The sequence below is a fragment of the Mugil cephalus genome, chromosome 5 (assembly GCF_022458985.1).
Source record: "Mugil cephalus isolate CIBA_MC_2020 chromosome 5, CIBA_Mcephalus_1.1, whole genome shotgun sequence".
Lineage (NCBI taxonomy): Eukaryota > Metazoa > Chordata > Actinopteri > Mugiliformes > Mugilidae > Mugil > Mugil cephalus.
In genome coordinates, this window is record NC_061774.1 from 12,075,271 (window position 1) to 12,101,534 (window position 26,264).

A 26,264-nucleotide genomic window follows, 5' to 3' on the forward strand; every position below is an offset into this window, starting at 1 on the left:
AAGAAGTAAGCTAATATCACATAGGACTTATGTTGACGTATTTTCATGTCGATTGCAGAGACTGATTTTGAAGTTCGCTCTTGAGAAACTTCACGTTCAGTTCAGTTCAGCTGGTTTAAAATGATTTGGCGCTGTCCTTGGTGCTGAAGGTTTTCCTTAAGCAGCAGAGGTTCTGCTATGGCTTTGAGACGGCGAGACACGAAGGATTATCTTACTCTGTTACGTATAGATTTTAAATAAATATAACAAGTATTAACATGGATGAAGCCTCATATCTAATCAAAATATTTGATGTCTGACAGACAGTTATTTAACAGCAAAGACAATTTTCAGTGGGGACATTGATATTGACAAGGATATTACTCTTTGCTCACCTGCTGGCTCTCAAAGGTCCAGGTGCTGTCAGGTAAAGAAGCATCCAGGACACTGATCACTTCCTTAAAGTCTGTGGTGCTGCTGGGTTTAATCAAAGTGAAGTCACTGTACTCTGACATTGGAGACATACAGGACCTGAAGGACTGACTCTGAGACATCATGTCTCCTCCCAGGACCTCCACGTACTTTATAGGTCCATCAGTGTTGAGCTGAATCTGCAGGTTTCTGTTGGGGTTCTTGTAATCATCACAGTCGCTCCGTCTCATGCAGCAACTACCGCTGCTTCTGCTGTTCCTGATGCATTTAACCGCTAAGATGAGAAAAGTCAACAGAGAAAAGCACGGACACCGAGGCCAGAGAGAGAATCAAATAAAGGGTGATTCTCCCATTTTTCTTGCTGGGCTCGGCCGCTTTCTGTCGGAGGTCTAAGATGGGCTCATGGAGACCGTCCTCCAGCAGGATGGACACCGTGACGGTGGAGGACTGGACCGGTTCCCGTCGTCCTTGATCTCTATAATCAGCCTCTGAGAGGAGTCGTCCTGCTCGGACACAGCGCGTTTAGTCCTCACCTCCCCCGTGTACAGATTTACGGTGAACAGAGAGGAGTCTGTGGCCTCCGTCAGTTTGTAGGAGATCCAGGCGTTATGTCCCGAGTCAGCGTCCACGGCCGTCACCTTAGTAACCAGGTGACCGGCTTTTGCGGAGCGGGGCATCCTCTGATGAGAGAGGGAGCCCAGGGCAGCGGAGGAGGGGTAAATAACAGCGGGGGCATTGTCGTTCTGGTCCAGGATAAAAACATGGACAGTGGCGTTGCTGCTGAGAGATGGAGAGCCCTGATCCTTGGCCTGAACCTGAATCTGAAACACCTTGAGTTTCTCATAGTCAAACGAGTGCATGCTGTAGATGCTGCCGTTATCTGAGTTAATGTAAACATAGGACGAGACAGAAACGTCTTGAACTTTAGAGTCCAGTATAGAGTAGGAGATCTTCGCGTTTTCACCAAAATCCAGATCAGATGCTGATACTGAGTACAGTATAGAGCCTGCTACTCCATTTTCTTTTAAATACACATTATATTTTCGCTGAGTGAATATAGGAGGGTTGTCATTCACATCAGTGACGCTCACTTGAATAATTTTACGACTAGACAGCGGAGGAGAACCTGAATCAATGGCTGTTATTTCAATGTCGTACTCTGAGAAAACCTCCCTGTCTAAAGAACCAGTCATGATTAGTTCATAGTTATCAGAAAACGAGGGTTTAAGGGTGAAGGCAGATCTTTTGGGAAGTTTTAATGTCACTTTACCATTGTCACCAGAATCAAGGTCTCGCGCACTAATCAAAGCCACTACTGTACCACTTGGTGCATTTTCGGGTACAGGGCTGGGTTTTGAAGTGAGTACAATTTCTGGGGGGTTATCATTTATGTCCTCTACGTCCAGTTGTACACGGCAGTGACCCTCCATCTCAGGGATCCCTTTGTCCTTAGCAGTTATATCGATGAGGTATGAGGTTGAACTCTCATAATCTAATTGGCCTTTTAGTACGATTTCTCCAGTTAAATCATTGATTTCAAAAATCGATAACACGGAATCTGAAGTTCGGGACCCGAAAGAATATGAAACCTCCCCATTAACACCATCGTCAGCATCTGTAGCTGTCAATCTTATCACAGATGTCCCTTTTGTGCTGTTTTCCCTTAAAGAAATTTTATACTCATTCTCATTAAAAACGGGAAAATTATCGTTATTATCAAGTACAGTAACTGTGATCTTGCAGGTTCCCGATGTGGTCGGGGTTCCTCCATCTAATGCTGTCAACATCAGCTGGTGAACAGCATGCTTTTCTCGGTCCAATGACTTCTCTAATACTAATTCTGGGACTGTTTTACCATTCTTTGTGTCTTTAAATTTCAAAGAGAAGTAATCGTTTTTGCTTAAAGAATACGTTTTCAAAGAATTGCTCCCAACATCCGAGTCTTCCGCTTTTTCTAAAGGAAAACGTCTGCCAAGAGCAACCGATTCTGGTATCTTAAGATAAATCTCCTGGGTAGGAAAACTAGGGGAATTGTCATTTATGTCTCTTATTTCCACTTCAATTCGATACGACTGCAAAGGGTTTTCAACAACTACTTGCAAAGGTAGAACACAGCTGGCGCTTTGTCCGCATAAATCCTCTCTGTCTATTCTGTCGCTCACCACCAGCTCGCCCTTCCCCGCATCCACGCTGAAATATCGCTTACCAGCCTCAGAAGCGACACGCAGTTTACGGTCAAACATTTCTGATAATCCCACACCGAGATCTTTGGCTAGATTTCCTACCACAGATCCTTGTTTTAATTCCTCCTGGATGCTGTAGCGAGTCTGTCCGTTTGTTGTACTCCACAAAAGAAAGAAATGATGCCACCAAAGAGCCAGCCATCTCCAGTCTCTGCATTCTATTCTCTTTGTCATCCTTGGTCCGCTATATTAAATCACTTCCCATCGATATCGTGATTATAGCAAAACTGAAATCCACAATAGTAGGAAATATCCACCCCATCAAAAATGCGACCGTTTTCGAGCATGACTGTCTGGTAAAAATATTTCACATCTCAGAAGAAACAGCTCAAATTGCCGTGTGTGCTCGAGCTCATTTCATTCTAAGTGTTATGCGCCGCGGCTGAATGGGGGCAGGGACAAGATTGCTTTGTACAGTTCTGAATCCTATTGGTGCACTGCATCCTCTTCCGCCTCCCAATGACAGAGGAATAGATCGACACTCTTAAAGAGGCAGCATACAGTATATTCTCTTGCTGAGTTGTCATTTGCGTCGATAAATGCGTCGATCCCTTGCAAATACGACTGAATTTGAATTTACTCTTGTCTGTGTAAACATAATCAAATAGATTAAGTGCTTAATATTCATCTACTGGAAATTTAAGTCAACGTCCAAAGGGTTCCACCCTTACACAGTAGTGATATTTCACAATCGAACCTCATGGTGGTAAAATGATCACTAAGTTAAAGGATGCATTTTTAATAATAACTGAACATTACGCATTACTTGGACTTTGCAACACTCAAATCTAAAAAGAAAGAGGGGAGCCAGTCTATAGATTGAAAGATAGAGAGATTTGGTAGAATGATGTAACGTATGGAAGGAAGTACGTCTTGCAAAAAAATAAATAAAAATAAAATAAATCATACAGAGGTGGCAGCAGATTGGTCTGACACCGTGCAGTACCACGGCATGCATTACACAAAGAATTGCTGTCCATGTCCATGGTGCTGAACTATTCTGTGACATTGCCACGAAACTCACCAAGCTCATATTGAATGGACACATTTCTAGAAACTATGGTTTTCCAATGCTATAATGAAACCTTAACATTTCAATCGGAGTATATCACAAGATAAATGTTTATTCTACAATGCAGCTGACTCAGATGGTCAACTATGACTTTGTACCATTCAACCATGATTATTGGACAAAAGTAAGACCGTACAGTATGTTATTTAAGTATAGAATATTTTAAAATCTATGATTATTTGCTCACCTGCTGGCTCTCAAAGGTCCAGGTGCTGTCAGGTAAAGAAGCATCCAGGACACTGATCACCTCCTTAAAGTCTGTGGTGCTGCTGGGTTTGATCAAAGTGAAGTCACTGTACTCTGACATTGGAGACATACAGGACCTGAAGGACTGGCTCTGAGACATCATGTCTCCTCCCAGGACCTCCACGTACTTTATAGGTCCATCAGTGTTGAGCTGAATCTGCAGGTTTCTGTTGGGGTTCTTGTAATCATCACAGTCGCTCCGTCTCATGCAGCAACTACCGCTGCTTCTGCTGTTCCTGATGCATTTAACCGCTAAGATGAGAAAAGTCAACAGAGACAGCACGGACACCGAGGCCAGAGAGAGAATCAAATAAAGGGTGATTCTCCCATTTTTCTTGCTGGGCTCGGCCGCTTTCTGTCGGAGGTCTAAGATGGGCTCATGGAGACCGTCCTCCAGCAGGATGGACACCGTGACGGTGGAGGATTGGACCGGTTCTCCGTCGTCCTTGATCTCTATAATCAGCCTCTGAGAGGAGTCGTCCTGCTCGGACACAGCGCGTTTAGTCCTCACCTCCCCCGTGTACAGATTTACGGTGAACAGAGAGGAGTCTGTGGCCTCCGCCAGTTTGTAGGAGATCCAGGCATTATGTCCCGAGTCAGCGTCCACGGCCGTCACCTTGGTAACCAGGTGACCGGCTTTAGCGGAGCGGGGCATCCTCTGATGAGAGAGGGAGCCCAGGGCAGCGGAGGAGGGGTAAATAACAGCAGGGGCATTGTCGTTCTGGTCCAGGATAAAAACATGGACAGTGGCGTTGCTGCTGAGAGATGGAGAGCCCTGATCCTTGGCCTGAACCTGAATCTGAAACACCTTGAGTTTCTCATAATCAAACGAGTGCATGCTGTAGATGCTGCCGTTATCTGAGTTAATGTAAACATAAGATGAGACAGACACGTCTTGAACTTTAGAGTCCAGTATAGAGTAAGAGATCTTTGCGTTTTCACCAAAATCTAGATCAGATGCTGACACTGAGTACATAATAGAGCCTGCTACTCCATTTTCTTTTAAATACACACTATATTTTGATTGAGTAAAAATAGGAGGGTTGTCATTCACATCAGTCACGACGACATTAATAGTCTTCTCGGTAGACAGAGGGGGAGTACCTGAATCAGTGGCTATTATTTCAATATTATATTCAGAGCCATTCTCTCGATCTAAGACACCACGTGTAACCAGTGCGTAATTATGGGAAAACGAGGGTTTAAGACCAAACATCGATCTCATGGGAAGCTGCAAGGTAACTTTACCGTTATCACCAGAGTCAAGGTCTCGGGCACTGAGCAAAGCTACTACAGTACCATCAGGAGAATCTTCGGGTATTGGTTTTGGATGAGAGGTGAGTATTATTTCTGGGGCATTATCATTGACATCTAAAACTTCAACATGCACAGTACAATGACCCTCCATCCTAGGAACGCCTCTGTCTTTTGCACTTATGTCTAATTCATAATTTGCAGTTGATTCGAAATCCAATTTTCCTTTAAGAAATAATGTTCCCGTCAAATGATCAATAGAAAAAATAGAGAGAACATCATCAGGCGTGTGCGCTGCTAATGAGTATTCAATCTCTCCGTTTTGACCATCGTCCATGTCGGTCGCTTTTGTGTGTGTTATCAATGCACCTACAGCAGCATTTTCTGCAACAGAGACTTTATACAATGTTTTCTCAAATGCAGGTACGTTATCGTTGTTGTCAAGGACTGTAATAGTTATCTGAGCAGTCCCTGATCTCGCTGGATTGCCCCCATCTAGAGCTGTCAAAAAAAGCTTATGAACAGTCTTTTTCTCTCGATCTAACATTTTTGATAAAATTAATTCAGGGACTTTCCTTCCACCTGCAACTTCTTTAACCCTAATACTGAAGCATTCGTCTTTACTGAGAGTGTACGACTTAAGCGAATTACTGCCAACATCTTGGTCAATGGCGCTTTCGAGTAGAAATCGAACTCCTGTATTTGTAGATTCCGCAATCTCCAATGTGATATCATTTGAGGGAAATCTGGGTGCATTATCATTAATGTCTTGTATTTCAACTTCAACACGGAAAAGTTGTAATGGGTCTTCAATTACAACCTGCAGAGGTAGAACACAGTTGGCGCTTTGTCCGCATAAAGCCTCTCTGTCTAGTCTGTCGCTCACCACCAGCTCGCCCTTCCCCACATCCACACTGAAATACTGCTTACCAGCCTCAGAGGCGACACGCAGCTTACGGTCAAAAATCTCAGACAACGCCAAACCGAGATCTTTGGCTATATTTCCTACCACAGATCCCTGTTTCAGTTCCTCTGGTACACTGTAACGAGTCTGTCCGTCTATTGTACTCCACAAGAGAAAGAAATAATGGCACCAGAGCGCTTGACATCTCCAATCGCTGTATCCTTTTCTCTTTGTCATCCTTGGTCCGCTATGATAAAATGATTTCAATCGACATAGCGTATAGAAAAAAACTAATATCCATCATCGGATGCAAAATTCCCATAGTGCCCTTTCACCAATAGTAGAGCATAGCTATAGCAAAACCTTAATATCGTAAAATAAAAGCTCATTGCTCCCTCTCTCCTCCAGCTCTTGGCATTGTAAGTCTTACAGCACAGAGGCTGCATGGGGGCAGGGACTGGATTGCTTTGTACAGTTCTAAATCCTATTGGTGGAAGCATCCAGCTGTACCATCCAATAAGAAGGATTCTGATCGACGCCCTTAAAGTCATAGCATCAGTTTAGTTTCTGCATGTCCACTTTGGTCAAAATTAATAATTAACAGTCATGTATAGTCAAAATGCAAACGACGGAAGTACCACACTCATAAGTTCTATATTTAACGACAGATAGATAGATAGATAGATAGATAGATAGATAGATTATAGATATTATAGAACTGATATAATAGTAGATAGATAGATGTGTAAGCAAATAATACGTCCCACAGATTATTTATTACTTATCTGCTAACGCAAATGCCCAGTTATTATTATTATTATTATTATTATTATTATTATTATTATTATTATTATTATTATTATTATTTTTTGCCATGCATGATAATTGGAAAACAATAAGACCTCAGTATGTTAATTAAATAAATTTCAAAATCGGGGGTAGTCTGCTCACCTGCTGGCTCTCAAAGGTCCAGGTGCTGTCAGGTAAAGACGCATCCAGGACACTGATCACCTCCTTAAAGTCTGTGGTGCTGCTGGGTTTAATCAAAGTGAAGTCACTGTACTCTGACATTGGAGACATACAGGACCTGAAGGACTGGCTCTGAGACATCATGTCTCCTCCCAGGACCTCCACGTACTTTATAGGTCCATCAGTGTTGAGCTGAATCTGCAGGTTTCTGTTGGGGTTCTTGTAATCATCACAGTCGCTCCGTCTCATGCAGCAACTACCGCTGCTTCTGCTGTTCCTGATGCATTTAACCGCTAAGATGAGAAAAGTCAACAGAGACAGCACGGACACCGAGGCCAGAGAGAGAATCAAATAAAGGGTGATTCTCCCATTTTTCTTGCTGGGCTCGGCCGCTTTCTGTCGGAGGTCTAAGATGGGCTCATGGAGACCGTCCTCCAGCAGAATGGACACCGTGACGGTGGAGGACTGGACCGGTTCTCCGTCGTCCTTGATCTCTATAATGAGTCTCTGAGAGGAATCGTCCTGCTCGGACACAGCGCGTTTAGTCCTCACCTCCCCCGTGTACAGATTGACGGTGAACAGAGAGGAGTCTGTGGCCTCCGCCAGTTTGTAGGAGATCCAGGCGTTATGTCCCGAGTCAGCGTCCACGGCCGTCACCTTAGTAACTAGGTGACCGGCTTTAGCGGAGCGGGGCATCCTCTGATGAGAGAGGGAGCCCAGGGCAGCGGAGGAGGGGTAAATAACAGCGGGGGCATTGTCGTTCTGGTCCAGGATAAAAACATGGACAGTGGCGTTGCTGCTGAGAGATGGAGAGCCCTGATCCTTGGCCTGAACCTGAATCTGAAACACCTTGAGTTTCTCATAATCAAACGAGTGCATGCTGTAGATGCTGCCGTTATCTGAGTTAATGTAAACATAAGACGATACAGAAACGTCCTGTACTTTAGAGTCCAGTATAGAGTAGGAGATCTTTGCGTTTTCACCCACATCTGGATCAGCAGCTGACAATGAGCAGAGTATTGTTCCAGGAGCATGGTTTTCTTTTACATAAACGACATATGATGGCTGAGAGAAAAGTGGTGGGTTGTCATTTACATCTAACAATTCTACAAGTATAATTTTTTCACTGATTAGTGGAGGTTTTCCAGAATCAGTAGCACTTATCTTGACACTATACTGAGAATTATTTTCACGATCCAGTGGCCCATTAGTCACTAATGAATAATGACTAGAGACCGACGGATTTAACTTAAAGGGGGATTTGGGGGAGACGCTTAAAGTAACCTTGCCATTGTCACCGGAATCTGGGTCTTTTGCGCTTATTAATGCAATAACTGTTCCGATTGCAGAATCTTCTGGCACAGGTGTTGTTAAAGACGTGACAATAATTTCCGGAATATTGTCATTAATGTCTATTATTTTGATTTCAACGCCACAGTGCCCATCCATCTCAGGGCTACCTTTGTCTTTAGCAGTTATATCAAATCTATGTAAAGAAATAGTTTCGTGGTCTATACTTCCTTTGACAAGAATAGCTCCAGTCGAAGGTTCAATGTCAAATAATGACAAAATCGCACCCGGTGTTTGTTCTGCAAAAAAATATCCTATTTCGCCATTTAGTCCTTCGTCTGCATCTGTGGCTTTAACATGCAATATTTCAGTTCCAGGTGCTGTCTTTTCGCTGACATTTGCCTCATACACCTGTCTCTCAAACTGCGGTGCATTATCGTTGTTGTCAAGTACTATAACTGTAATTTCAGATGTCCCTGAGCGCACCGGGTCTCCACCATCTACAGCAGTAAGGATAAGATGGTGTATATCAAGCTTTTCTCTATCAAGAGGTTTTTCAAGAACCAGTTCTGGGATCTTTCGTCCGTCTTTGTGATTTTTAACAGTCAATTTGAAATTGTCATTTTTACTTATAAGATAAGAGCGTATCGAATTAGTGCCAACATCGGGATCTTGAGCACTTTCTAAAGGAAATCGCGCTCCTGGATTTACCAGTTCTGCAATTTTCACCACTTTCTCTTTATTAAGAAAACTAGGAGAGTTATCGTTTGTGTCTTGTATTTCAATTTCCACTCTATGCAGCTGTAACGGGCTATCTATTACTAATTCCAAAGGCAACAAACACGACGGTCTTTGTCCACACAGTTCTTCCCTATCTATCCTGTTTGTCACCACCAGTTCTCCCTTCCCCAAGTCCACACTAAAATACTGCTTACCAGCCTCAGACGTTATGCGCAATTTACGCAGATATAGTTCGGATACAACCAAGCCCAGATCTTTGGCTAGATTTCCTACCACAGAGCCCTGTTTCAGCTCCTCCGGGATGCTGTAGCGAGTCTGTCCGTCTATTGTACTCCACAATATGAAGAAATGATGCCACCACAAAAACACCTGCCATGTCCACAGCTTGTGCCACATTACTCCACGTTCCATAAATCCAGTTTCTTTTCACTCCAATCCCAACTTCTTGTCTGATTCACCGTATACGGTTTATAATCCAATATAGATGCGCCCTTAAGTGTAACAGTGACAGTCATGCTTTGTGTCTCCATAAGCATCCCTCCTCTCCGGTGCAGAACATTGTTACGGTTACAAGGGTGATGCTACCCAATGAGAGGGAGTAGATCTCTTTGTACAGCTCTGGATATCATTGGCGGACAGAGTACGTCTATTTACCCAATCATAGCACCACGTTGCATCAATAAAGCAGTGACGTAGAAGTATGAACGGCAGACATATCATCCTGGCTGCCATTACTCTACAATATTCATGATGAAATGTTAGCCTTTACTTCTAATTAAACCTCTCTCCGTCACCAACTGCCTTTAAAATATGTATTCATAGATTACGAATATAGATATTCAAAATATATATCAAATGACATGTTAAACTGTTAATATGTCGTATATAATAGATGAAAAAGAACTAACTCTAAATAGTAAATTCATTATATCATGATGTTTAACACTGATTTGTGTTAATGCATCCTGCCTGCATGTACCTGCATGCATGCACATGCCTTTGCGGCAGACAAGGCTCTTCATTGCCTTCCTGTGGTCAGAGACAGCCAGTGCAGCCTGCACGCGGACGTCATTACGTCTTCACAGCTTTTCACACGCCTAGGAGAAATAACCGTGACGGCAGCCAACGTCAAATACCCGTATGGAGGTCTGTAGAACAAGTGAATAGGGAGGGGGAGCGCGTATGACGTGCGAAGGCGATTACTACTGCTCTCTCTCTCTCTCTCTCTCTCTCTCTCTCTCTCTCCCTCTGTCTTTGTCTGACAAACACCAAACCCACGCACTGCCTGTGAATATTTTCTCTGACACAGAGGCAGACAGAGAGGAAGAGCATAATTTCCTTTTTTTTTTTTTTTAAATCTATACTTTTTGCCGACATAGACATTATGAGGACAGCTAGACCAGGGTTACACTCCCATTATAGATATCCTTATTCTACATAGAATAGAATAGAATAGAATAGAATAGAATAGAATAGAATAGAATAGAATAGAATAGAATAATGCATTATCGCCCCAGTGATTGCAGTAATACAGACTGCCTTAACCAAAAGCTTTTATATTGTATTAACTAATAAAATATTGCAAAACAAACAAAGAAACAAACAAAAAAAAATGCAGCATTTGCATTTTGTTTTATTCTTTAAAATTGTGTGTGTACGACAGAGGGAAATGGGGAGAGGAATGGTGAGAGACAACGAGAGGGAAGGGAGGGGTGAGCCGGAGCTGATTTCAGCACCACTTGTGTGGACAGCGCCACACAGGCGGCCAAGTGCTGCTGCTGCATGCTGCTGGAGACGCAGCCATTCTCATAGGCTCTCACTCAGGGCACCGAGCAAAACAAAACCTCTGACTTTTCAGTATTTGTACATAAGGTGGTATTGGTGAGAAACGCAAGAAAACTTATTTTGTCTGAGCAGAAACACAGTTTAGAGATTTTTGATTATGTCAAAATGTTTTCCCCAGTGATGAAGTGGTTGCTTTTTCAGCAAAGTCTCAAATATTTTGGATGAGATTTTGCTGCTAATTCAAGGACATTCTTTAAAAATCTGTAACCATCAAAAAACATACACTGTGTGGAATTCAGACATACACAGCTGGAAGGACGGATCCATTTTTTTTTTTCACTCGTACTTCACAATCAATCATGCATGCTTGTGTTCCCTGTCATGTGGTGAGATATTATACAAAGTGCATATTTATAGACCTGATCAGAACATGTGTATTTGTATCTATTTATCCTCTGCATCATCTGTCATTTTCATACTTTCATGATTAACAGTAAAATTTGTAAATCTATATATATATAGAATTAATTAATTAACTAGATCAATAAAAATGGGCTTTAATGGAAGGTATCACATTGTATTATATAGAAGCACTACAAAACATACAGTAGGTTTTGTTAAGCTGTGGTATGTGTAATGGTGTACATTCTAAATAACACTTCTGCTCGTGTTTGTAACCTCGGTTACAGACAAATAAACAATATATTATAATCTCTGCAGCTTCATTCAGGTAAATGTTACTTTAATAGTTGGTCTTCCCTTCTTATTCTGTCCTTAAACCATGTAAGCCAGTTAATAAGTAGAACTTAATATAATAATACTAATAATAATCTTTTATAATACCAGTGCAATATGAGTACAAGACCCCAGTCAAATAAAACAACCACATGATGTTCAATCATCAGTCCTTTCACACCACACACTATCTGTCAAGACAACAGTGTCATGTGCTGCATCAGTAATGTGATCACATCTGTTTGTCATGGTTTGTTTTGTTCAGTGCTGTATGCGTTTTGGATTCGCAATGAACAAATCAGTGCCGCAGTTTGAATTATATGATCTAGAGTGTGAAGTTAAGTTGTCAGTGGATTTACTCTGCCTGTATTGTTTTGTATTACAGTATGTGTTTGGTCGGTGAGAATAATAATATAGACTGAAACTATTTCTTACCTTATTTGATGAGACAGGATTTAAGTTTCAAGGAGGAAACAGGAACAACACCAAGCAGCAATGGGGAACCATGAAAGAGAATAAAAAGAAAGAAAGAAAGTCGGTTAGGTTGGTAGTCAATTTGCCAAGTTTGGCTTTGGGAAGTACAGAAACCCATATACTTACCGTGCAGCTTACAACAAACAGGATTGTAATTATATATTTTGATGGAAACCAACACCAATTGAAACAAGTCTGTTTAAAATATTAGAATCTAAAAATGTGGAAAAAGGTGTGTGTTGTTTGGTTTGTATCAGTTTTCAGTAAATGCTGCAATGACAGGATTTGGGATTAGGTGACTATCAGAGTATACTTTAGTAAAAAAGAGAAAGAGAGGGAGACAAGGAGAGACAAAGTTATAAGGTAAAAAATCTAAAAAACAAAACAAAAACACCCCCTCCCAAAATAAATAAATAAATAAATAAATAGAAGAAGAACTAAAATAAAGAAATTAAAAGCCAAAGAAGATTTAGTGCTATCTGTTCTAAATAGAGATTATGAGTTGGCAGGATATCTGTTTTCTGTAAGAGATACACTAAGTAATTCCAACAAAATAACAACAAACTGGAAACTGACAAAATAAGTCACAAGACATAATAATCAAAGGAATCAAAAGTGGTCCGTATTTGACAGGTGAAATGATACAAAGTGTATTGCTACAATGCAGGACATTCAAGGAAACTAGGAAGATTTATTTAAACATAACTGTGTGATTTCAGATTTCAACAAGGTTAATGACCCATAATCCCAAAATACACCCATGACCTTGATTTAGATATGATATATGAAAGCACAATTGATGTTATGGAGAAAGGCAAAAAAAAGAAAGAAAAGAAAATGAAATTGGACAGAATCATGGATCTACACAGTGTTGCAGATCACTGTTGCTGTTAATGACTGCGTGGCTTAATGAAACATTTTCAACAGCATTCACCAACTGAATCAAATCACCAGATCATTGCTGAAGACGTTTAAACCATTATGACACGGTAAATATTTTGATAATAGACAAAATACTGCACTGCTGCACAAAACCACTACCCCTACAGCAACAGCAGGGGGCCTCGAGGCGATGGCTTGTGAGTTATTTGCAATGTGGTACCATGTTTGTCACAGCTGATCTGTCTGTGAGAGGACAAATTTGTGCTTCTCAGACATAGAAACGCAGCAATTCATTTATATCTGACTAATATACAGCAGCATAAACAGAACTGTACATAATATAATATTACCTTTAGGCACATAAGCACAGTTTAAATAATAACATAAGATCTCATTGCTCCAAAACAGGTCATCAACAAAATATAAAAGAACATCCAAAGGCTGATGTTCATTCTACACAACTAAATCAAATAATTTAATCAGAAATAGGTTAATCCAAGTGAGTACACTCATAAATAGGAGTCTGCTGAAGCAGAGGAAGGGAAACAAATCAGGGCAGCATAGATTAGAAAAAATATCACAAGCATCCATGATCACCCTCTCCCCCTCCCTTTTCTTCTATCATCATCCACCCCAGGTCTAAGAATGCTGCACCTGCACTCTCCAAACGGGGGTGTTTCCTGTCCTCCCAGTATCAACAAATACATGGCAGCATCACACAACAGAGACTGCATCTGCTGCAGACCCCCTGTGCCACCAATAAAAGTGGTACAGCCCTGCCAGTGAGTCAGCTTGTTGCTATGGTAACACATCCCACCTCCCTTGCTTGCATCCCACCCTGCTTCCTGCAAGCTGACAAGGGTGACAAAAAAGGAACTACAAAAACAACATGGAGAATAAAGACAACAACAGTGGACCTCTGCTCAGACGCACACATACTCATGTACTTTGATAATATATGAAACACGTGTTGGTTGGTGGCCACTGAATTGTCTCTTGACAAATGGTTGAAAAGCAACAGAAAAAAGTCTCCCTGCCATGAACATGGTGGTCTACAGGGGAATAAAACGATGCCACATGTTGTATAATGTCTTATTATAGACAGGGCAAAATGCCCTACACTGAGCAATGTTCCTCTCCCTTTCTATGTGTGTGTCTTTCTTTCTCTGCAGCAGAGAGGGTGCAGCTGGAGAGGGGGAGGGGAGGGATGCAGAAAATGAGATCAGGAGGAAAAAGGAAGACTGCTGGAAAATGAAAGCAACTGATGAACAGTGGTCATTCAGTTTTAGTTACAACTTCACACCATGTGCACTAACTGAGGATATGGCACAAATTTAAACAATTATTTATGTGATTATCAAAGACAACACAGTCAACTAAATCCATAATAATTACCAGGAAGCCATACAGGTTGTATAACGCATCAGCATTATAATAATAATAATCACATAATTGCCTGGGAACCAAAGAAAGCACAAAATTCAACTTCCATGTTTGGGACTCCAATTCACATGGACAAACATCTTAATATTGCATGTTCTTATGTTAACAGATGTATATCTGCTTTGCCCGTGCAAAGAAATGAAAGGAATGAATAAATAAATAAATAAAACATTGAATTTTGTGTGATATTCTCTTCAAATTTCTTCCAAAGATGCACTTCGTACAAATCTGCTCTTGTCCTGAGACCTAATGCAGAAAACTGATTTCAGGTAGCACTGTTTTATAGTTTAAAGAGATAGTAAACTAACCACTTGTCCATACCCTTTTTCACAAGTTTAAACATTCACCTTTGCATAAAACCACAGTCCCAAGGGAATAGCAAGCAATTGACAATGTGGAACAAGTATTATGTTCTGAACCTTTTAGGCCTTAGTTTAAGACAGTTTATTTTGTTATCCTATCACTGTCAGCATATTAAGGAGTTTGGTCCGTGGGAATGAAGGTCCTACATATGGATGTCTGGGACGCCTTGTAAACAAAAATACAATGAAGGATTATGGCAGATTAACCACATCCTTGAACGCTGCATATAATCAGTTGATGAGCCCCAGCGGCACAAACAGAGGCGCACAGCTGCTCGCCAGACATGTAGGCCAGACTCTTGAACAACATCTTAGACACGTGCGAAACATGTGTGTGAGCTTCCGCATGAGATTAAAGTTTTGCACTCAGTGGCAAGTTTGGGAAAGTAATGATAGGAAATACGTGTGGGACGGTATCAAGGTAGGTTTTTCTATCCTCTTGGACAAGGTAGCGGTTTTAAACAACACACTGAACTGATAGAGGATAGACAACAGCCTGAACCGTTTAGTGTGTTGTCAGAATATTTCTCTGAGCTCTGACCCCTACGGAGACGCTGTGGTCAAAAGAATTTATAGCACTTAGTAAAATCACAAGTTTAAAGCTGAGAAAATGAGACATAATGGTTTAGTTGAAACAGGGAAAGCAGACACAGATGTGGGCAAATAAAAATGGCAGGATGCTTCCTGTGGTTGTGAGGGTTAACATTTGAAGTCTGTCAACATATATTACCCCATGCACACACACCCTGACCTGCATTTAGACCTTTGTGCTAAAATGCACTCCAACCAGAGGAGCCAGACCATGCACACTGTGCTTGCTCTAAAACTGGACAAAAGCAAACAAACAAAACTTCAGAAGGCCATTTGTCAACCACATCAAACTATCATTTACTCATTGCGTCCATGCTTTAAATGAGACTTTGTGTGGCCTACGTCTAAAGACAACAGTCACTTTTATGAAATCTAAACCATTTTTTTTTTTAAAAAAAACATGTTTTCTTCACCACTGCCATAACACTCTCTACTGCACCTCCTCAGCACAGTACAGGGGTTTTATGTTCAGCGAATAATGTAAAAAGCTTCACAGATGGAGTCACAGGCTGATCTGGTCTGCTCCTGTCTGTGTACTGACTGTAGTCATTAAAATCATTATTTTACAGACCACTGAATAACTAGATTTTAACATAATCTGGGCCAGTTGTCTTGTGTAATTGCAGTGCACAGTCAGTCTATATTCTGATTACTGACATCCTCCTGTTGTTTGTTATATAACTCATTTCTCTCTCTCTCTCTCTCTGGTGTTTTGCTATTGCTCGTCTTCAATTCCTCTCTATTTTATCAAGACATGTCTCAGACAATCTATGTCCTTTACAGTAAAGAGGACAAATTTAGCCTGATACCACAATTTCCCACCAAAGGTTTCTCTATTTTCATCAGACAAAGAAGACTGCAGATCAAAATGGCTGCTGTGCTCCAGTATCACAAATGCTGCACAGGGATGGAGAGACTGTGCCGGTTACCACGTGTCTCTTCCCCTCCCCCACTGCCTCTCTCTTCCTTTCCAGCACAGATTTACCTCGCTTGTTGTCAGTCTCCCTAGGATCAGAAGTGACTGTTCCCTCTTCCCCTTCACCACATTTTAAGCATTTGATCGAACACACAATGTCCCCTTTCACATTTTGTTTCATTTCTTTGTTGCAGTAAAATTAATTCCATCCTCACTTTTTTTCCCTTTACATGAGGCTCTATATTCATGGCTGCATCATATTATGAAGGGAACTAGGTCACTGAAAATGTAGTGCACTGAGTGGCTGTGTGTTTCTATGTGAGAGCGATCTGTATCAAAACTTGAGCAGAAATGAAATACAGGGTTTGATTTCTTTCATAGTAGCTTTTCTATTTTCCCAGAGCAGCAGGAGTATCATACAATATACCAAAGTATATACAAAGATAAAAATACGTGAACATACACATATAAGAAACATAATCTTAATGTCAGAAAATAACGTCAGGCATCAACACAGAATGATATGACAGCCAGCACTAATATATGATTCATTAGGAGTAGTAGAGAAAGCAATGAAATGTGAGTTGCAAATGTCCATACAGCAATGCAGATATAGTGTAAGAAAGCAGACGCTCCGTACTGTATAAAAAGCACAAGGTATAATCACTTTTAGACTGCTAGGGAATCAGCGACACAGTTTGAAAGGCAAGCATATGTAGAAAGACAAAAATTGAAAAATATTTTGTGATTTGCAGTCGGGCTACACAAACTAAAAGTCATGAGACAGTGACACTATAAAAAGTTCTTTGCTGATGCTTTTCTAAAAGTGACAAAACAAAGTTAAAGATGTTCAGTATGATATTAAATGACCATTTTGACTATCCTACTACATGAAAAATGTATGTAACCTAAACCACAAAGCAGCAGAAAGATCCTAAATGCTTGCTGAGTACGCTTGGTACTGTATTAAACCTGAGGGCATCTTTCAGTAAGAAGGTACATTACCAGAACTATCCAAATAATAATAATAAATAATAATAATAAATTGGGAACAATGGTTTCAATGAAGCGAGTAACTGACAGATCTCACCTCTGTGAGCACATTCTCTGACTCTGTTTTATGTCTTGGCACCGTCCTTGTAGCATTGTGGTCAACACTGAGAGTGCTTTGACTGAAGGGGCGGTGGGACTTAACATCACTCATCCGAGAGTCAGTAGTTCCATACACCTCATAACTGTACGCCTGCTTCAACGTGCCGGTACCTCCGACGTCAGCGTAAAGGGGCGGATAATATGGAATAACAGGAAGATTCCCGCTGGATTTGTAAAATAGGCGCTCGCGTCTCCACCTGTAGATTTTCACTGATATGATAACCACTATACACGTGATGAAGAGGAAGGAAACTACAGCCAGAGCCAGAATTAAGTAAAAAGTCAGGTTGTCATTGTACTCCTTGTCATGTGGAAAGTCAGTGAACTCCGACAGCACTTCAGGGAAGCTGTCCGCCACCGCCACATTAAGAATGACTGTAGCTGAACGAGAGGGCTGCCCGTTGTCCTCCACTATAACAGTCAGTCTTTGTTTCACAGCATCTTTATCAGTCACTTGGCGGATAGTTCTGATTTCTCCATTCTGTAAACCCACTTCAAACAGTGCCCTGTCTGTGGCTTTCTGTAGTTTATAGGAGAGCCAGGCATTCTGTCCAGAGTCCACATCAACAGCCACCACTTTAGTCACCAGATAGCCCACATCTGCTGAACGAGGAACCATCTCAGCCACCAGAGAGCCACCAGTCTGAACTGGATACAGAACCTGAGGAGGGTTGTCATTCTGGTCCTGGATCATTATTTTCACTGTCACATTGCTACTGAGTGGAGGAGAGCCTCCATCCTGAGCTTTGACGCGGATATAGAACTCTTTTGTTTGCTCGTAGTCGAAGGAACGCACAGCAAGTATCTCCCCACTCTCAGCATTAACTGAAAAGTAAGAGGACGCTGACATCCCATTCAGCTGGCTGTCCTCAAGGAAATAGGAAATGCGTGCATTGCTGCCATGATCCATGTCAATGGCTTTGACAGAGAGGAGTGACATGCCAGGTGAATTATTTTCACTGATGAAAGCCGTCAGAGAATGGTGTGGGAACATTGGGGCGTGGTCGTTTACGTCTGATATTTTTAGATTAAGGGTTTTATTTGTGGAATAAGGTGGGGAGCCCTCGTCCATTGCAGTTATCGTTATGTTATATTCTGGCACTGTTTCACGATCCAAAACATCGTCAGATATCAGGCTATAAAAATTAGTCGCCGTTGACTTGATTTTGAACGGTAACTCTGGGCTAATAAAACACTTAATCTGACTGTTTTTACCTGAATCGAGGTCTTTGATGTTGAGCATCGCTATAACAGTGTTTAGAGCCGAATCTTCTGGTATTGGGTTGGAGAGGGAAATGATGCTTATCACAGGGGCGTTATCATTGAGGTCGGTCACTTCTATTAGCACCTTACTTGTGTCTGTTAGCCCTCCCTTGTCTGCAGCTTCAATGTCGATCTCATAACTATTAGCCTTTTCGTAATCTAAAACACCAGTTACAGTAATTTCTCCGGTTTCGGCATTCATGTTAAACAGAGATGATGCGCTATTTGTATGTTGTGAAAAGGAATACTCTATCTCTTCATTTGTTCCCTTGTCCTTGTCAGTGGCACTGACTCTTAAAATTACAATGCCTTTTAATGCGTTTTCCGGAACTGTTACCCTGTAAACAGGCTGAGTGAATACTGGCGCGTTGTCATTTGCATCCAACACAACGACATTTATTTTGAGAGAACCAGATTTTTGAGGACTACCGCCATCAAATGCTGTCAGAGTTAATTTATGCTCCTCTTGTTTTTCTCTGTCGAGCGCCGTGTGAAGAACCATTTCAATGTACTTTGTTCCATCGGACCGAGATACAGTATTTAATTTGAAATGATCTGTGGGGTTGAGTTTGTATGTCTGAATAGTGTTATAGGCTACATCTGGATCTTTTGCACTCTCGAGCGAATAGCGAGCCCCTGGTGAGGCAGATTCGATGACTTGGAAATTGTATTCTTTCTTGGAAAAGAAGGGAGAGTTGTCGTTAATATCTGTAATCTCGACATCAATTCTGTGTAACTCCATAGGATTTTCTAGGATAATTTGGAAATGAAGAGAGCAGGGAGATACTTGCTTGCACAGGTCTTCTCTGTCTATCCTCTTAGCCACAACCAAAGTTCCCTTTTCTGTATTCAGACCAATGTACTCACTGCCGTCCTCGGTAAATATCCTAGCACGTCCAGATTTCAGTCGGGTAATATCCAAACCTAGATCCTGGATGATATTCCCGACTATCGAGCCCGTGGCCATCTCCTCAGGTATAGAATAACGGACCTGACCGACAGTCACGTCTGCGACGTAGATGCAGAGAAGCAGCGGCCACCATAAAGGCATTATATTTTCGGTCACACAACAAAGAAAGCCCATGATGACGAGAACGCTTTCAAAATTTTAGAAAAAAAACAAAACCAGACTGTCAAAATCCGCGCAAATTATTGATCACGATTTCATTGCCGACGGCTGGCTTACTGAAAATGTACTTCCGATTAAAATGGAGCTCTGATAACCTATCAGGCAGAGGAGGGAGGACTGTACTCGAGAAATGGGCCTTATTTCTTCCGGACTAACCAACAGCGGCACTTAGAGACGTAAAATGAAACTGCAATGGTAACGTTGTGACTACAAACTGGGATATTATTAAGAGCACACTTTAAAAGGACAGACAGATAGATAATTAGATGGATAGTTGGAATGACGGATATTCATTATTATGCAATTTTCCAAAAGTGTATGAATATATCATTCGATTAAAAGAAGATTTGGAGTGATTTAACTGCCTCTGTCCATGGTTCTAACTGCACAATCGATTCATCAAAAAAATCTAAATGACAAAGCTCGAAAAGAGAGTCTGATTTGTCCATCATACAACTTACCACAAATTCCTTCTCCATACAAGTCTCTGTCAGCATAACAAATAACAAAACACAAACTGGGCAAAGTGTACGACACTTAAAAGGCAGCACAACAAGCATGCTGCCATAAGTTGAAGAATTCAATGACACCAAGACGGTCTCACCTCCAGGGGGGAGTCTGGTTCATCCAGGATGCTCTTCTCAGTCTGCATCCGTTGCATCGTCCCTGTAGAACTGGGGTCCATTATCAACACGTTCTGACTACCAGCTCTGCCGAACTTACAGTCACTCTTTCTGGAGTCAGTCGTCCTGCACACCTCATAATTGTACACGTGTTGGAGAGTCCCTGTCCCCAAAGTGTCTGAGTAACGTGGTGGATAATATGGAATCACAGGGAGGTTGGAGTGATACAGGATGCGAGACTGTCTCCACCTGTAGATCTTCACTGATATGATAACCACTAAACACGTGATGAAGAGGAAGGAAACTACAGCAAGAGCCAACACTAAGTAAAAAGTCAGGTTGTCATTGTACTCTTTGTCGTGTGGAAAGTCAGTGAACTCCGACAGCACTTCAGGGAAGCTGTCCGCCACCGCCACGTTAAGAATGACTGTAGCTGAACGAGAGGGCTGCCCGTTGTCCTCCACTATAACAGTCAGTCTTTGTTTCACAGCATCTTTATCAGTTACTTGGCGGATAGTTCTGATTTCTCCATTCTGTAAGCCCACTTCGAACAGCGCCCTGTCTGTGGCTTTCTGTAGTTTATAGGAGAGCCAGGCATTCTGTCCAGAGTCCACATCAACAGCCACCACTTTAGTCACCAGATAGCCCACATCTGCTGAACGAGGAACCATCTCAGCCACCAGAGAGCCACCAGTCTGGACTGGATACAGAACCTGAGGAGGGTTGTCGTTCTGGTCCTGGATCATTACTTTCACTGTCACATTACTACTGAGTGGAGGAGAGCCTCCATCCTGAGCTTTAATGCGGAACTGGAAATCTTTGATCTGCTCATAGTCAAAAGAGCGCACTGCGTGGATGACTCCACTATCAGCACTAACGGACACATATGAGGAGACTGGCACTCCATTAACAGAGGAGTCCTCCAGTATGTAAGAAACACGGGCATTCTGGTTCCAGTCAGCATCTCTGGCTTTCACTGTGAATATAGAGAGTCCTGGTGTGTTGTTTTCTACAATGTAGGCCTCATATGAGCTCCTCTCAAAGACAGGTGCGTTGTCATTCACATCTGAGATCTGTAAGGTGAGAGTAACGCTACTGGAGAGGGAGGGCACTCCCTCATCAGAGCAGGTCACTGTGATATTGTACTCGGAGGCTCTCTCTCTGTCTAAATCACTGTCTGTCATCAAACTATAGAAATCACTGGTTGTAGACTTCATAACCACAGGCATATTATCATTCATCGTGCACTGGACTTTGCCGTTTTCACCCGAATCTGCGTCCTGAACATTTATCATCGTCACAATAGTACCGGTTTTAGCATCTTCTGATATCACATTTGATTTAGATATTATATGGATATCGGGTTTATTGTCATTCATGTCAGTGACGTCAATTATGACTTTACAGGAGTCAACCAGTCCCCCGTCATCAGTTGCACGAATGTTTATTTGAAATGTTCGAGCCTCTTCATAGTCAACGTTTCCTTTTAGCCGAATTTCACCAGTATCAGAATTTACTTCAAACAATCCACTGGCGTCATCTAATATGCTGGAAACTGAATACGTTATTTTACTATTAGAGCCATCATCTGCATCTGTGGCAGAAACCGTCATTACAACAGTCCCTACTGGTGCATTTTCGGTTATGGAGGCTTTATATATAGGCTGTGTAAAAACAGGAGCATTGTCATTAACATCTAAAACAGTGATCAGAATCTGCATTGTTCCCGTCATCTGCGGCTCTCCACCATCCACCGCAGTCAGCACTAAAGACAGGTGTTCACGTTTTTCTCTGTCAAGGGGTCTCTCTAAGACCATTTCCACGTTTTTTGTCCCATCTGCTTGATCGTGTAATTTCAAAACAAAATTCTCTGTCGGCTCAAGTTTGTATGTTTGCAGTCCATTTGAGCCTACGTCGAGATCAACTGCCCGATCTAATATGAATTTCGCTCCGCCGACTGCGGATTCACTAATTTTAAATTTGACATCGTTCTTTTGAAAAGATGGAGGATTATCATTAACATCTGTGATCTCAATCGTCACACTGTAAAATTCCATCGGATTCTCTAATATGACTTGAAAATGCAAAGCGCATGGCGTCGTTTGTCGACAGAGAGCCTCTCTGTCTATCCTATTTTTGATGAGGAGGACGCCTCTGTCGTTATTTAGCTCGATATAGTCGCCACTATCTCGAGTAAAAATACGAGCTTTACCTGACTTCAATCTTTTAACATCTAAGCCAAAATCTTTAGCCATGTTGCCAACGAGAGAGCCCTTTGGCATTTCCTCGGGAATGGAGTAGCTGACTTGTCCGAGCACCGAGCTGAGAGAGAGGACCGAGAAAAACAACAGTACCTGCCCTCTCATTGTCCTCTCCGACGTTATTCCAGTGTACATCATGAATGAGTTCTGTACATTTGTCCCCGTGAATTTAAAGATGAACGCAGGTTTTATGGCTCATTCCGAACAAGATGAAAATAGTAGATGCCCTGAATATTCAGTAAAGTCCAAACGAGGCGATTTGCGTCTTCCTCTTTCTCCGTCTAAAATAAAGGCACGATGGGAGGTACAAAGACTCGTCAGTAAATCTAAATCTATCTAGCCAACAGCGGCACTCTGAGTTCATGAAGTAAAATTGCATCGAGATGGTATAAAATAATGTGTCATTCTGACGAAAATAATTAAAAGCAAACACTTCAAAAGGGAATGGATACCATTCATTGACATTACAGGGTTTACGTAAAACGCCTCTAAATGAACAATGTTCATAGTAAATGTCAGAAACATTTAATCAGATGAAGCATATTAGTTAATTTAAAGAAACATGGGAATTGTAAAAGGAAAAGGAGACGTGGTTTTGAATGTGGACTTATATCGCTATCCGAGGTTCTGAAGATAATCAATCACATAACTGCGAGACTTAAACCGTGAATAGATAACTAAAGGTTCTAACCTCTAGAGGAGAGTCTGGTTCATCCAGGATGCTCTTCTCAGTCTGCATCCGCTGCATCGTCCCTGTAGAACTGGGGTCCATTATCAACACGTTCTGACTACCAGCTCTGCCGAACTTACAGTCACTCTTTCTGGAGTCAGTCGTCCTGCACACCTCGTAATTGTACACGTGTTGGAGAGTCCCTGTCCCCAAAGTGTCTGAGTAACGTGGTGGATAATATGGAATCACAGGGAGGTTGGAGTGATACAGGATGCGAGACTGTCTCCACCTGTAGATCTTCACTGATATGATAACCACTAAACACGTGATGAAGAGGAAGGAAACTACAGCAAGAGCCAACACTAAATAAAACGTCAGGTTGTCATTGTACTCCTTGTCGTGTGGAAAGTCAGTGAACTCCGACAGCACTTCAGGGAAGCTGTCCGCCACCGCCACGTTAAGAATGACTGTAGCTGAACGAGAGGGCTGCCCGTTGTCCTCCACTATAACAGTCAGTCTTTGTTTCACAGCATCTTTATCAGTCACTTGGCGGATAGTTCTGATTTCTCCATTCTGTAAGCCCACTTCAAACAGCGCCCTGTCTGTGGCTTTCTGTAGTTTATAGGAGAGCCAGGCATTCTGTCCAGAGTCCACATCAACAGCCACCACTTTAGTCACCAGATAGCCCACATCTGCTGAACGAGGAACCATCTCAGCCACCAGAGAGCCACCAGTCTGGACTGGATACAGAACCTGAGGAGGGTTGTCGTTCTGGTCCTGGATCATGATTTTCACTGTCACATTGCTACTGAGTGGAGGAGAGCCTCCATCCTGAGCTTTAACGTGGAACTGGAAATCTTTGATCTGCTCATAGTCAAAAGAGCGCACTGCGTGGATGACTCCACTATCAGCACTAACGGACACATATGAGGAGACTGGCACTCCATTAACAGAGGAGTCCTCCAGTATGTAAGAAACACGGGCATTCTGGTTCCAATCAGCGTCTCTGGCTTTCACTGTGAATATAGAGAGGCCTGGTGTGTTGTTTTCTACAATGTAGGCCTCATATGAGCTCCTCTCAAAGACAGGTGCGTTGTCATTCACATCTGAGATCTGTAAGGTGAGAGTGACGCTACTGGAGAGGGAGGGCACTCCCTCATCAGAGCAGGTCACTGTGATATTGTACTCGGAGGCTCTCTCTCTGTCTAAATCACTGTCTGTCATTAAACTATAGAAATCACTGGTTGTAGACTTCATAACCACAGGCATATTATCATTCATCGTGCACTGGACTTTGCCGTTTTCATCTGAATCTGCGTCCTGAACATTTATCATCGTCACAATAGTGCCGGGTTTAGCATCTTCTGATATCACATTTGATTTAGATATTATATGGATATCGGGTTTATTGTCATTCATGTCAGTGACGTCAATTATGACTTTACAGGAGTCAACCAGTCCCCCGTCATCAGTTGCACGAATGTTTATTTGAAATGTTCGAGCCTCTTCATAGTCAACGTTTCCTTTTAGCCGAATTTCACCAGTTTCAGAATTTACTTCAAATAAACCACGGGCGTTATCTAATATGCTGGAAACTGAATACGTTATTTTACTATTAGAGCCATCATCTGCATCTGTGGCAGAAACCGTCATTACAACAGTCCCTACTGGTGCATTTTCGGTTATAGAGGCTTTATATATAGGCTGTGTAAAAACGGGAGCATTGTCATTAGCGTCTAAAACAGTGATCAGAATCTGCATTGTTCCCGTCATCTGCGGCTCTCCACCATCCACCGCCGTCAGCACTAAAGACAGGTGTTCACGTTTTTCTCTGTCAAGGGGTCTCTCTAAGACCATTTCCACGTTTTTTGTCCCATCTACTTGATCGTGTAATTTCAAAACAAAATTCTCTGTTGGCTCAAGTTTGTATGTTTGCAGTCCATTCGAGCCTACGTCGAGATCAACTGCCCGATCTAATATGAATTTCGCTCCGCCGGCAGCGGATTCACTAATTTTAAATTCGACATCGTTCTTTTCGAAAGACGGGGGATTATCATTAACATCTGTGATCTCAATCGTCACACTGTAAAATTCCATCGGATTCTCTAATATGACTTGAAAATGCAAAGCGCACGGCGTCGTTTGTCGACAGAGAGCCTCTCTGTCTATCCTATTTTTGATGAGGAGGACGCCTCTGTCGTTATTCAGCTCGATATAGTCGCCACTATCTCGAGTAAAAATACGAGCTTTACCTGACTTCAGTCTTTTAACATCTAAGCCAAAATCTTTAGCCATGTTGCCAACGAGAGAGCCCTTTGGCATTTCCTCGGGAATGGAGTAGCTGACTTGTCCGAGCACCGAGCTGAGAGAGAGGACCGAGAAAAACAACAGTACCTGCCCTCTCATTGTCCTCTCCGACGTTATTCCAGTGTACATCTTGAATGGGTTCTGTACATTTGTCCCCGTAAATTTAAAGATGAACGCAGGTTTTATGGCTCATTCCGAACAAAATAAAAATAGTAGATTCCCTGATTATTTAATGAAGTCCAAACGATGCGTTTTGCGTCTTCCTCTTTCTCCGTCTAAAATAAAGGCACGATGGGAGGTACAAAGACTCGTCAGTAAATCTAAATCTATCTAGCCAACAGCGGCACTCTGAGTTCATGAAGTAAAATTGCATCGAGATGGTGTAAAATAATGTGTCATTCCGACGAAAACAATTAAAAGTATAACACTTCAAAAGGGAATGGATACCATTCATTGACACTACAGGGTTTACGTAAAACGCCTCTAAATGAACAATGTTCACAGTAAATGTTAAAAAACATTCAATCACATGAAGTATATT

General features: G+C 42.0%; 4 protein-coding genes and 1 pseudogene across 24 annotated transcripts in view; all 5 read right to left on the bottom strand.

The window, feature by feature from the left end:
• LOC125008080 (protocadherin gamma-A11-like) overlaps positions 1–26,264 on the bottom strand; it is a 191,503-nt gene that overhangs the window by 35,859 nt on the left and 129,380 nt on the right. The window contains exon 1 of one of the 21 annotated variants that reach the window (XM_047585150.1): positions 20,467–22,438. The exons of 18 other annotated variants lie outside the window; for them this stretch is intronic. In XM_047585150.1, coding sequence (XP_047441106.1) covers positions 20,467–22,302 — 1,836 coding nt within the window. In that variant the 5' untranslated portion in view covers positions 22,303–22,438. Of the gene's footprint in view, positions 1–17,408; positions 20,421–20,466; positions 22,439–26,264 lie in introns of those variants that run through there. 2 more of the 21 variants (XM_047585129.1, XM_047585142.1) reach the window with 2 other exon arrangements.
• Positions 360–3,204, bottom strand: LOC125008091 (annotated as a pseudogene).
• Positions 3,887–6,700, bottom strand: LOC125008093 (protocadherin gamma-C5-like). Its single transcript, XM_047585162.1, has one exon. It carries the CDS (start codon positions 6,365–6,367, stop codon positions 3,902–3,904), a length of 2,466 nt encoding a protein of 821 aa, XP_047441118.1. The 5' UTR covers positions 6,368–6,700; the 3' UTR covers positions 3,887–3,901.
• Positions 7,031–9,926, bottom strand: pcdh1g22 (protocadherin 1 gamma 22). Its single transcript, XM_047585156.1, has one exon. The coding sequence runs from the start codon at positions 9,539–9,541 to the stop codon at positions 7,046–7,048; it is 2,496 nt and encodes an 831-aa protein (XP_047441112.1). The 5' UTR covers positions 9,542–9,926; the 3' UTR covers positions 7,031–7,045.
• LOC125008082 (protocadherin beta-16-like) lies at positions 11,883–26,204 on the bottom strand. Its single transcript, XM_047585152.1, has 2 exons — positions 23,438–26,204; positions 11,883–12,085 (listed from the first exon to the last, which is right to left on the bottom strand). Exons 1-2 carry the CDS (start codon positions 25,850–25,852, stop codon positions 11,912–11,914), a joined length of 2,589 nt encoding a protein of 862 aa, XP_047441108.1. The 5' UTR covers positions 25,853–26,204; the 3' UTR covers positions 11,883–11,911.

What these genes read in the sequence shown, in the direction of transcription:
- LOC125008093 (XM_047585162.1), bottom strand. Translation starts at nt 6,367, where the DNA reads ATGACAAAGAGAAAAGGATACAGCGATTGGAGATGTCAAGCGCTCTGG.
- pcdh1g22 (XM_047585156.1), bottom strand. Translation starts at nt 9,541, where the DNA reads ATGGAACGTGGAGTAATGTGGCACAAGCTGTGGACATGGCAGGTGTTT.
- LOC125008082 (XM_047585152.1), bottom strand. Translation starts at nt 25,852, where the DNA reads ATGTACACTGGAATAACGTCGGAGAGGACAATGAGAGGGCAGGTACTG. An exon ending in AACCAGACTCTCCTCTAGAG is followed by an intron (nt 12,086 to 23,437) that starts GTTAGAACCTTT and finishes TCATCAAATAAG; the next exon opens with GTAAGAAATAGTTTCAGTCT.